Consider the following 12,345-nt stretch of genomic DNA (forward strand, 5'->3'; position numbering starts at 1 on the left):
AAAAAGACAGAATGATTCTGATGAATTGAAAGATCAGTAAGTCTAGTTATTTTTAGTTGCTTATCAGTTACCTGAGTTTTTAAACAGCAGATATGTATGTTAAGTGTCATTTTCTCTTCTAGAGAGTGGGAGGGAAAGTTGCTGCTCCTCCAAGAGATTCTGGATGAATGGTTAAAGGTGCAGTCCATTTGGCTTTACCTTGAGCCCGTATTCAGCTCTCCAGACATCATGACTCAGATGCCTCAAGAGGGACGCCGTTTCACAGCTGTTGACAAAACCTGGAGGGACACCATGAAACAAGTTTCCCTGGTCAGTTGTATGATTTCATTTAGGTTTCTTGTGTTTGGTTTTGTTTTGAGAAGATTTTATTATTACAGCAGGCAGTAATGATTAGGGACACAATCTTCAATACCAAGAACTCTCTGTGGACGTGTATGAGCAAAAAGATTAGCTTTTTCTTGGGTGGATCAGTTGACTTTCACTACCAGAAGGAGGACTTAGGAGGAGGACATATTTTCCAGGGCACATATTGCCAAGATAAGAGGGCTGTATATCCTTACTGACAAGACGACAGTCACAGCTGTTAGGAGAACTATAGTACATAAAACACATAAGATTAAAACTAGCATGAATGGCAATAGGTTTAGAATTAAATACATTTTAACGGAGTCTGTGAGGTTGTATTGAAATCACTAGGCTCTAAAGGCTAGCCAATAGTAGGTCAGAACACTAAAATTGGCCTTTACCAAGAAAAATGTTGCTAAACTAAAAGCTAATGATCAGAGAAAAAAAATACCCATATCTTGGGTGAATCTATGCCTGTTTTTATTTTCTCTATATGTCCTTAGCATTTTAGCCAGGAGTTCTCATCATGAAAAAAATAAATACCCTCGGCAGTTAAACACAAACTATAAGATCTAAATCTAAATGAGGTACATGATCTTTTAGTTCACCAACTCAATGCAAATTGGTTTAACAGAATGGATAGTTAGAGGAGCACACAGTGACATACTTCCCAAGAAAAAGAGAAAATCAAAGTGTCAGCCAATTAAATCTTGGTCGAACAAGAACGCATACAACCATCCAACTGATGTATTGACCGTACAGACCAATTTCCTGCAGAATAGTTGTAGTGTTTTAAGAATTTCTATTTAATTGGAGCGACAATGATCCTCTGAAACGGCACCACACATTCAGTGATAAAGAGAACAAGAAAACAGAGCCAATAGTTAGAAAAAGCGACTTGCTGCAAGCTATAAATGTTTGCTGGTTATGTCAGCAGAAAGCTAATTAATTAATTAATGTTCAGAGGCAGCAAATAAGTCTGAAAATGAATCTTGTTTCTCTCTCTTTTTTCTCATAACTTGTAGCACAGTCCTGTGGCCTGAACTGCAAATACATATCTAAATTCAACTGTGACATACACAGCTCAGGCCTGGTGTATATTACCTGGCAGTTTACTCATAAGAATATGAGGTTGTCTGCTATAATCAGACCAAACTTATCATTGCGCAGCTCTGACTTGAATGACAGCATAAACCTGACCAGGTGGAGCAAACAGACAAACTCACAATCACAAGAGTGATTCACAAGAGTGAGAGTGACAGCAAAGGGTGAGAGTGACTACAGAATAAAAGGAGAAGGACAGAAATATGTAGTAGAGACAGAAAAGAATATTTAAACAGAGCTAGGTAGGGAAGACAGTGCAGAGAGAGGAGGGAATCAGCAGGAAAAGGATAGAGAGCAAGGCAAAAACAACAGAACGAGGACAGAAAGCGAGTGTTGCACCAGCATCCTCAAAGAGTTTCCAAAGGGTAATTGGCGTCCTCAGTAGACCTGAAATGAGACACATCAATTTCAGGCAGTGTCCTCCAGAAAGCCCAGGCTGACTGCACCATCAAATAGAAATTATGGATTTTGTCTGGAAGGGGCAGGGCTGTACTGAGGCACAAAGAAAATGAGGTCACCAAGGGACAGGGAGCCTACACACAGAGATGCGCATGCATACTGTCTAGTCTAATGTGAGTTGTGTGCACAGTTAGAGAGCATGTTGGCACAAATGTTGTGTACAGTATGTGTTACACTTGCATGTGTGCTCATGTGTTTCAGAAAAATATGGCCTTGTTTTTCAAGCTTACCAAGCTTTTGTTAAGTTCAGTGAAGTTAACTCAGTGTATGCTCTGTACTTTGTACACTGGGAAATCATCTCCACACATTATGCCAGTGTTAGACAGAAATGTTCAATTAAACCTACAGATAAACTACACAGTGAGTGACTATATACTGTATAATTTAATGGCCGATTGTGTCACATTTCAGTAACTATTTATTTTATTTAATCTAAGACCACTTTTATAGTGTATGCAGTTTAGTTGATACTGATGTGCACCGATATGATTAAGCATTTTCCTTATGTGTATAAGGTTACTGCTGAATATTTGTATTTTGTTAAACTGGTAAGCCTCCACACAGCTGCTCAGTTACCTTAATTGGCTTTGACAGTCAGAAATGATTTTTCATTGTTACCTGCTGTTTGAATTTAATCTGAAAGTAAATAAGCTATTTGATGATGGCATTTTCTTCCTTAGTAAGTCAGTTATGTGGTTTTGGGGCACTGGAGATACTCATGCATGTTTCCAAAGTAATAAGCAGGCACCTGTTTTATTTCTAACTACTGCTTACTGTTTCAAAACACTGAAGTAGCCTGTAATGACAGTGTACAAAGGTTCTCATCCTGGTCACCACCTTAGAGATTCCTGCTGGTTGGAGAAGAATTCTATGTTTCTCGTAATAGTCTCCAAGAATTATGTTTTAATTTAAATTGCAAACAATTAGCTAATTCTTCCAGGTAAGTTGGAACGTGTTGCCTCCCTCTTGGCAAAACACCTATAGCTACACATTAAGTCTGGTCCAAATGTTAAATTCCTTAGTGTTTTCATTTACCAAACTACAGTTAGACATTAGGAGATTCCTGAACTCAGTGGTAAAGTAGCTACTCTACAAGAAAGACTACACACTTGTTGTAATATATAGCACTATTTAGCTGACCTCAGTTTTTTAGTGTGTGTAGTGAGACATATCAGCTCAATTAGCGGCACAGCACGTTAACATTTATGAATTTAAGAGCCAGAAACTGAGAGCCAAAGCTAACTTCCACCATCCAGAGAATGTCCTAAAACATAACTGGGGCTCTACTGAAACAGTCACTGGTAGGCTCATTGACCTTGTGTTTGTCATCTGACTCAGCAGTGAACACAAGTGCTGCTTGAAGAAATATAATATATAATGCATTTCCCCCCCCCCCCAGTGATTGTTCCAGTCTCCACTCTAGCCTGGTCATTTGGGTACAACAGTTTGAAATTCATAAAAATACATATCCATTATTCTGGTACTGGATGAAAACATGCATCCCATAACTTGACAATTACCTGAGGAGAAATAATTCACAGTGATAAAGTAAACTTTTGTTTTTATTTGATGAAGGTTTTTTTCTGTGCTTGACTTTAGCTGTGTTGTTTACTGTCAATCTCTTGAAACCTCAGAAGAACAATTTAAAGTCTCTTTGAGAGGAATCAAATCATCAAAACATGTTGCTTTAAAGCTTCATTGTCACATCAGTGAATTTGAAGGCATCTCCGGAGTTGGGATAACACTTCATTAAAAAGTTGGTTTGTCAGTAGTGAAGTCTGTATCATTAAATCAATCAATAAATACATGATGAATATGACTACAAAATATAATGTGGGGAATATAAACAAAATTCGGAAACTAGAAAACTGACTACAACTTTTTACCATTTATCTCAAATGATAATAGTGGGAATACCAAATCTACTTGCTCCCCAGGACATTGCAACAGTGTTAATTCTCAGCTCCAGTTAAATAATTGTAGAAACAAACTTGATACTAATTTTGCACATTTTATCTATATTTTAAATAATGATGGGAAATACTAAATATAGTTAAAGATGAATAATTGTGGAAAGTAAAATTATGATTTGCATCATTCTCTTTTTCTGAAGTAATCAATTTCTTGCGCTATTTAAAACTAATTATTCTAGTTTACCATACCATGTAGGCCAGTAATAGGAAAAACACCCCCCTGCATAGGCACATCAAAATCTGACAAATAACACTTTCCTTCACCTCGTCCATGGCATTGGTCAGCAGTGCATGAAATTGGAATCATCTCAACTCTATAATACCACCGTAGAGTGTAATCAAAAAGGCAGGCTACAGGCTCTCCAACCCAAAAATCACACAAGGATGTGATATTTTTTTTCCCCAAGTTGTTGTCGTCAGATTAACCACTGGGAGCTGCTCAAGATCCACTGATCTTCCAGCATCTTAGGGCATCTCAACTTCAACAACCCCCACCCCCCCTTTTTTTTTTCATATGCTATCTGCTTTAATGTGTCATTTATTTACTATTGCATTCACATTTGCAGATATAACAGGGTCAAATCAATCTAAAAGACTTATTTCAGTGAAACCTGCTCCCTTTTAACTATGCATCACATCACACCCTTACCCCCTCTAATGAGCTCACGAAGGGAGAAACAGTTGACCCTCTTGAGCTCATGGAGAGGATGACTGACACATTGGTCACTAATGGACTCATGAATTCACCCAGTAATAACATAATCATAGTCAGTAAAAGAATAGTACACTCACACTTTTGGAGATTTAATAATCTGCAGAATGTGCCTCGAACGCACAAGACATTGTATGTTGTAGACAAGTGGTGTGTGTCAGTTGCGACAAAGAAAAATACTTTCTTTAGGTTATGTTTCTTTCCCTACACAGATAACAGTCCCTCTATATCAGCTGTGGATCGTTTGTGTCCCTCGTTGAAACCATCTGTGTCTTGATAAAAAGTACATTATGACACATAATACATGCATTAGAACATTGCTATCCCTTCAGTGTGCTCATGACTAGCTCTCCGCTGGCAGACTGAATACAACAATAACCCTCTTATTGTATTGTCCTCTTAAAGACTGTGCTAAAATCACAGGTTGGGTGAAATATATGAAAAAAATCTACGAAAAGCTAGAATAACTGTTCATCAGTCAGATGCCCTTAGCCAGTGTGTGGCCCATTGAAACACAATCAAATCAGGCATTTAGTCTGTGTATCTTATCCTTTGGCTTGGCTAATGACCTTGTTCGTTTGATTTAGCCTTTAAAATGAGGGTCAGTTACTTAAATCTTAACATTTGTTTATTACTTATATTATATGGTGAGGCTACAGGGAAAAAAGTCATTTTGGAATGAGACAAAAGCCCCTGCCTCCACTTCAGTCATCATAAGAAATCAATAGTAATCATGAGAGAAGATAATTTCTCATTCTATACAGCCTTCGCAATTCCACAACATCCTTTTGAACAGAGCTCAAAGAGATTGAAAGCGTCTTTCAGTGGCTTCACCTCCTTTTAATGGACAGTGACCCTGTTATGAAGCAGAAACTGTACCAGGACAAAGCAATGCAATACTGTTTATCCTCTTTTGTTGTTTCTTTTCCTACAACATTGATTGTAGATTTTTCCAGAGCATCCATTACTGTATTTCCATTAGACACACTGCCAAACATTAAATCTCTATTCTTAGAATCTCAGTATTTTGTAAAGACATGTTTATATGCAGATGGTTTTGTCTGAATATTACATGTTGCATTTAGGGGATGTGAAAACTCTTGGACAGTTGTCTATAGATACACAGCAAAACAGGCTCAAGGCAAATTGGTCATTCATCAGAGATGAAAGTACATCAGTAATTTTGTAGGCTATTCAACTGTACCAGCTGTTTCTCTTACAGTTCACACTGTTTCCCTTTGCAAAAACTAGAAATCATGTTGACAAGTATTATTCAGAAAGGGGGGTTGACTTAAATTGTAAATAACTTGGAAGTTTATTGGCAGGGTGTGCTAATGATAATTAAAAAGCTGCAGAGCAACAGAACAAAGATCTTCGACACCTCTGTTTTTTATTACTGTGAGGAGCATCAGCAATAAAAGACAGAAATCAGAAAGCACTGTTCTTATGTTGCTCCACAGTAGCTCTGCATTTTGCTTCCTTCTGCAGTTTGTTTCATTCCTTTCAGAGGATGATATCAGGCTGTGCTTTTCATTTCAGGATCGCCAGCGTTTTCATATGAGCAGGTTCAGGCATTCACTGTCCAACCTTGAAGATTAGATAGACTTTTTATTTAGGCACTTCCTGAGGCTGACAGTTCCAGAGGATATTGAATTAGTGTACAGATGAGATGATATCAGAGCTGAAATATTTCATAGGTGCTAGACAGGCCTCAGGTGAAATCTCTATTACTGTCCCATCACAGATTTTTCTAGGGCGCTGTGTGACAAGTGGAACAGAGAGTGTATGTTTGCTAAAGGAGGATATTGCAGTTTTCTAGTGTTACCTTCAAGGCACCAGTGACAACACTGCACTGCTAGGAAAGTATGAATACAACAAACAGTCTTCCTCTCGTATGATTCCTTGATAACCTCAAACTGTACGGATTCTTTTAAAATTTGTTTACATCTTAGAATTAAAATTTTTGGAGCGAATGCAAAAGAATTGCTGCTTTTTTGTAGAGACAGCAGCCTTGGTTGCTCCATTGGAAAAAGATTTACAATCCAAAGACACCAAGGAAAGAGATATTTCATTAGCAACTGCGAGAAACTCGCAATGAGTAGTTATTAGCTCTTAGTACCAATTTACCATGATTAAACTAGAGGCCTGAAGCTAGGAACTTGAAATGGACCTGAAACTGACAAAAGGGGTCAAAACATGCCCAGTTGTGTGCTTTTAATGTCTTACATGTCTATCCTAACTATGTGCTGTTAGGAGTTGGTCATGACAATAAAATGAACCATGTTGGTTTTTGACCGTAGAAACTATTTCTGAAGTAAAGTAAAAGTACGACCAAAGTGATTATTTGCTTTAAACACGGTTTTGTCCTGTCTGTGTTAGGACAAGCATGTGTTGGCAGTGATAGCCATCGAAAAGATGCTGGAGAGGCTGAAAACGTCCAATGAGCTTCTGGAGAGGATCCTCAAAGGTCTTAATAACTACCTGGAGAAGAAGCGGCTCTATTTTCCTCGGTTCTTCTTCCTGTCCAATGAAGAGCTGCTGGAAATCCTCTCTGAGACTAAAGACCCTACAAGGTAAACAAGCCTCATTTTGCCCTCTATGACTAACCAAGGGTTAGCCTAAGAAAAACACTTGAACCCACTTGTAGCCCACTCTGAGAGAGTTTTAAATGACTGATTGATTAATATTTTCAATTTACTCAATTTCTAGTCAGAACTAGTGTGTACTGTGTGTAGACACTGATAAATAAACTTAAACCAGCTTCTGTACAACAGTATGTTGCGAAGAAAATGGTGAAAGACTCATAACAGATTCAGCATGTGAAAGGAGCAAATCAAGAGAATGAAGTAGAACACAAATTTAAAGAGTCTTTGAGGAACTGATGTTAGGGCTAGAAAATGTTCAGCCAACAATAAGATTTGAATTATAACAGCTCCTTGTCTTTTTGTGGGCACAATGCCTGCTTTTACCTTCACAGTTTTCCCGTAGAAGCCAAGTCCTCACTGACAACAACCGTTGTCTTGTTTCACCCAGGGCGTTTAGTTAATAATGAATGTGAATCCAGACATAATATCTTTCTAGCCTCTTATGCTCTTCCTGCTTTCTATTTCTCCTTTTGTTTTCACTCCACTATCCTTAATATCCCTATAATATAAAGAGCATGGTCTGGACCTGCTCTATATGAAAAGTGCCCTGAGATAACTTCTGTTATGATTTGGCGCTATATAAATAAAACTGATGTGACTTGACTGAATTCTCTCTCTGACTGCTGGGAATTCCCATCACATCAGTACACAGACAACCAGACAATCATCAGCTCTTCTGTAAAGACTGGATTTCTGCACCAGGGACTGGGCTGGGCTTTTTGGACTATGGAAGGCGGTGTAATGTTGGGGAAGGTTTTTTTTTTTTCTCCCCCGGAATGCATCGCTAGACTTACAGAATAGCTTGCTTTTGTTTCAGGGATACAGAGAAGGGGAGGTATCCCATTTTTAACCAGATGCCTACGTTTTAATATTTTAGCATCAGAACACTTGCTCCAATTTCCTATTTTCTCTGAGACTGAGGCGATATGCCTATGATTTTCATACCAAGTGCAGCAACAGAAACATAGAGAGGTGAAGTAGTACAGAAAAGAGGAGAGACTTTACTGTTTACTGTATGACAGTCAAGAAAAGCCAGTAACAATAAGAACAATGTGAGCAAATATTGCATTTAAGTAGCTGTTACTCACTAAACCTAACTTCTGATAGATGAAAATTAGCAGCTGGTGTTCAAGTGGAATGCAACTATGTTCATGGGTAATTATCGTGTATATATATATATATATATAATTAATGCAAATTTTAAAATCATTACCTGTGACAAACAGCATGCACACTCAGTATAAACGTGGACTAATAAATCACCCTCACCCCCTTAATTATTAGTTTTTAATTGTAGAGATAACGCAGTCCAGGTAATAATTTGTGCAGTTTTTGTATTACTCCTAGTCCATTCATTCCACTTTCTCTCTCAGTTTGGTAGGGGTGTGGGAATAACAGCATCCACCCCACAATGTCTTTTTTATAGAAAAAGACATAAGCTGGACATAAACTTGGGCAGTTATGTGGGCAGTGTAGATAGCTGCATTGGTTTAAATGGAAATAGATTTGTGTTACAGTTTTAGCATAATTATTCATATTCATGAGCCCATAAAATATCTACTAGATATCACTTACTGCTTCAGATTAGATCAGATATACTATAGTTATTAGATAATACCTAAGTGATTCCATTTTCTTGCCTTCCTCTCCTCCAGGGTGCAGCCCCATCTGAAGAAGTGCTTTGAAGGCATTGCTAGTGTGGTGTTCACTGATGTGCTGGACATCACTCACATGAAGAGCAGTGAGGGTGAAGTGGTGCAGCTGCTGGATATCATTTCCACCTCCAAAGCCAGGGGCCAGGTGGAAAAGTGGCTTCTGGAGCTAGAGAATGGCATGATTGCCTCGCTGCATAAGGTGTACTCGACCAAACAAATACATGCCACCAGATCTGAGCCTGCACATTCAATGCCTCTCCCTGTATCCTTTCTAATATCCTCCATGATACAGAAACCTGAGAGCTAAAGCCTCTGTTCCTCTGTTGTAGGTTATTGGTGAGGCAATTGAGGCGTACCCCAATGAACTGAGGATCAACTGGGTGCGTGCTTGGCCAGGCCAGACTGTGCTGTGTGTCTCACAGGTCTACTGGACAAAGGATATCCATGAAGCCATCAGTTCAGGACAGAAGGTGATCTACTCTTTACTGTATTTGTTTGCATGCATTTTATGTGTGTATTTTGAATTACAGTTTACATATATAGTGTTAATATAAGATCCTTTTTCATTGTATAAGTTTTATTTTGTTGGCTTGGATTTTTCATATCACAAGCTCCAGTTTGTGTCTCTCATGTATTCCACTCAGAGTTAAGCATCTGTTTTTATGAAAGATAAATCCCTGACTGTCTTTAACAACACCTACTGCTGTTTTGAAGGTATTTCAAGAAACCTTGAAGTCTTTTCTAACCATCTGGATAGAAAGATAGCTCATCAAATTCAACAAATTTTAGTTCAAGTCCTTCAAATCCAGGTTACACTGTGTTTTTGTTGTGCAACAGACTTAATATTTTTTTAGACAAATTTAAGCCATATACTTTATACTGTTAAGACACACGCGGGACAGCATGCTTTGTTGAAACACATTATCAGGATTTTCTGAAGTTGTCTGTATCTAAGTTGTAACTATGGTAACAGCTGGTATCTACATCATTTACAGCATGCTCTGACATTGCATGATGTCTGTATCAAAGTTGTAACCATGGCAACGTGCACTGTGCAGTATACAATCTTAGAGAATGAGAAACACTCTAAACAAAAGGTTCCCAGAATCGGGTCAACAAAGTCTGATTTCTCTTGGACAAACGAACAGATACCTGTCGATGGATTTGTTACTTACAGTAACGACTTATCCGGTGGCACTATCTCCAAGCTCCTCGGCTTTAAACACATCAACACTGGTAAATATGAGTTGAACAGCTGGTGTGACTGAGAATTACAAACTGAATTAGATCTGTCACATCAAATGAGGAGCTTATGAGCTGACCTGTCTTGTTTTGTTGACAGCCAGCAGAGGTTTGCTGTCACAACCAGATGTGGCATAATGCTCTTTTATAAAGGTGTACAGGAAAGCCTAATATATAAGCTATCACAGGTTATATATGTTTTCTTTTAGTACACCTCAAGAGACAAGAGTTTGTTTCACTTCACAGGGTGAAGGAAAGGCCCAGTCAGAAATAACACTTACAAAATAAGGAAAAGTGTGGTGTATTTCTCGTGGACATCTCAACAGTGATGAACTGGAGTTGTTGTTGCAGGGATCAAGCTTGTGACCTTCAGTTTATAGATGGGGTCTTGTTAGCATCCTCTCTCTGTCTTGATAAACTCCAGCATGCTCTGCCTTCTGTTTAATGATGCCTCTCTCCCTCAGGCCCTAAATGCCTACCTGGAACAGAACAATAGACAGATTGACGACATTGTGGCACTTGTACGTGGCAAGCTGTCCAAGCAAAACCGAGTGACCCTTGGAGCCCTTGTTGTGCTGGACGTCCATGCCAGGGATGTGCTTGCTGCGCTGGTGCAAAAGGGAATAAGTGACGAGAATGACTTTGAGTGGCTTAGCCAGCTGCGCTACTACTGGGTGGTAGGTGTAAGGGGTAGGGGAATTGGTGCAGGTCTTTAGGGAGCCATTAGGACCACAGTGATAACTAAAGGTGTTGTTTAAATGATTTATTTCCATTCATGATAAATACTCTGACTGACGTCCAAATTCTCCATCACACCTTGTGCAGGAAAACCACCTCCAGACAAAGATGATCAATGCCGGTTTGCCTTATGGTTATGAGTACCTTGGCAACACACCACGTCTGGTTATAACCCCTCTCACCGACCGCTGCTACCGGTAAAGCTGCAACTCAACCACCCTCATCAGTTAGCTGTCTACTTTTTTCTGAAATTTATTTGGTGGAAATTCCTGCAGCCAAAAGTCTTGTCTGTATAATGACTCCACAAAGCTGCATATATCCCTACACTATTAATCTGTCACCTACCTCATTACCCTGTCTACATAAATTCTTTCTTCATTCTTGTCCCCATTTTAAACACATAATCACTTATTGGTCTCATCTTTAAGCTATAGCATTTTGTTGCTGAGCTACTGAGAGTTATCAGTTAGTGTCTACCTGGAAAAAATGTTTATCAAACTGCTTGTTTGAGCACAGTGCTCCCCAGATACCAGGGCAGTTGTCCACGTTTGTTAGACTAGAACTTGGCTGGCTGCTATTCCCATGAGACAATGGCAACATTATGTATCTAAATGTATGTACATTGTTGAACACACAAATTTTTTATATCACACAGCAAATCAAGCGCTTTATTAAGAACACCTGTTCAATGCAGTTATCCCGTCAGCCATCATCATGTGGCAGCACTGCAATGCATAAAAACATTCAGATGCAGGTCAAGAGCTTCGGTTAATGTTCACATCAAACATCAGAATGAAGAGGTCTCATCTCTGTGACTTTGACTGTGGCATGATTGTTAGTGCCAGACAGGCTGGCTGAGTATTTCAGAAACTGCTGATCTCCTGGGATATTCACGCAAAAGAGCCTCTAGAGTTTAGTCAGAATGGTACAAAAAATGAAAAGCATCCAGTGAGCAGCAGTTCTGTGGACTGAAACGACTTGCTGATGCAAGAGGTCATAGGAGAATAGCCAGACTGGTTGGAGCACACAGAAAGGCTACATTAACTCAGATAACCACTTTTTACAACTGTGCTGAGCAGAAAACCATCTCTGAATGCACAACACATCGAACACGTCGGGTTCCACTCCTGTCAGCCCAGAACAGAAATCTGAGGCTGCAGTGGGCACAGGCTCCAAACTGGACGGTTGAAGACCAGAAAAACGTAGCCTGGTTTGATGAATCAGGATTTCTGCTGAGGCTGCAGATGGTAGAGTCAGGATTTGGTGCCAACAGCATGAATCCATGGACCCAACCTGCCTTGTGTCAACACTCTGGCTGGTGGTGGAGGTGGTGTGATGGTGTGGGGAATATTTTCTTGGCTCACTTTGGGCTCCTTGATACTAATCAGTCATTGTTTGAATGCACTGCCTATCTGTGCATGTGTGTGTGTATAGTTATGGCTTCAAACGTGAGAAAATCTTAACAACAATCA

The 12,345-nt window shown here is 39.2% G+C and overlaps 1 protein-coding gene across 1 annotated transcript in view; it reads left to right on the forward strand.

The window, feature by feature from the left end:
• Positions 1–12,345, forward strand: part of dnah7 (dynein, axonemal, heavy chain 7) — a 69,665-nt gene that overhangs the window by 10,418 nt on the left and 46,902 nt on the right. Inside the window, exons 17-22 of the mRNA XM_041056353.1 lie at positions 123–309; positions 6,973–7,166; positions 8,894–9,092; positions 9,223–9,363; positions 10,600–10,812; positions 10,961–11,070. Of these exons, the coding sequence (XP_040912287.1) occupies positions 123–309; positions 6,973–7,166; positions 8,894–9,092; positions 9,223–9,363; positions 10,600–10,812; positions 10,961–11,070 (1,044 nt within the window). The remainder of the gene's footprint in view (positions 1–122; positions 310–6,972; positions 7,167–8,893; positions 9,093–9,222; positions 9,364–10,599; positions 10,813–10,960; positions 11,071–12,345) is intronic.

Source organism: Toxotes jaculatrix, chromosome 15, assembly GCF_017976425.1.
Source record: "Toxotes jaculatrix isolate fToxJac2 chromosome 15, fToxJac2.pri, whole genome shotgun sequence".
Classification (NCBI taxonomy): domain Eukaryota; kingdom Metazoa; phylum Chordata; class Actinopteri; family Toxotidae; genus Toxotes; species Toxotes jaculatrix.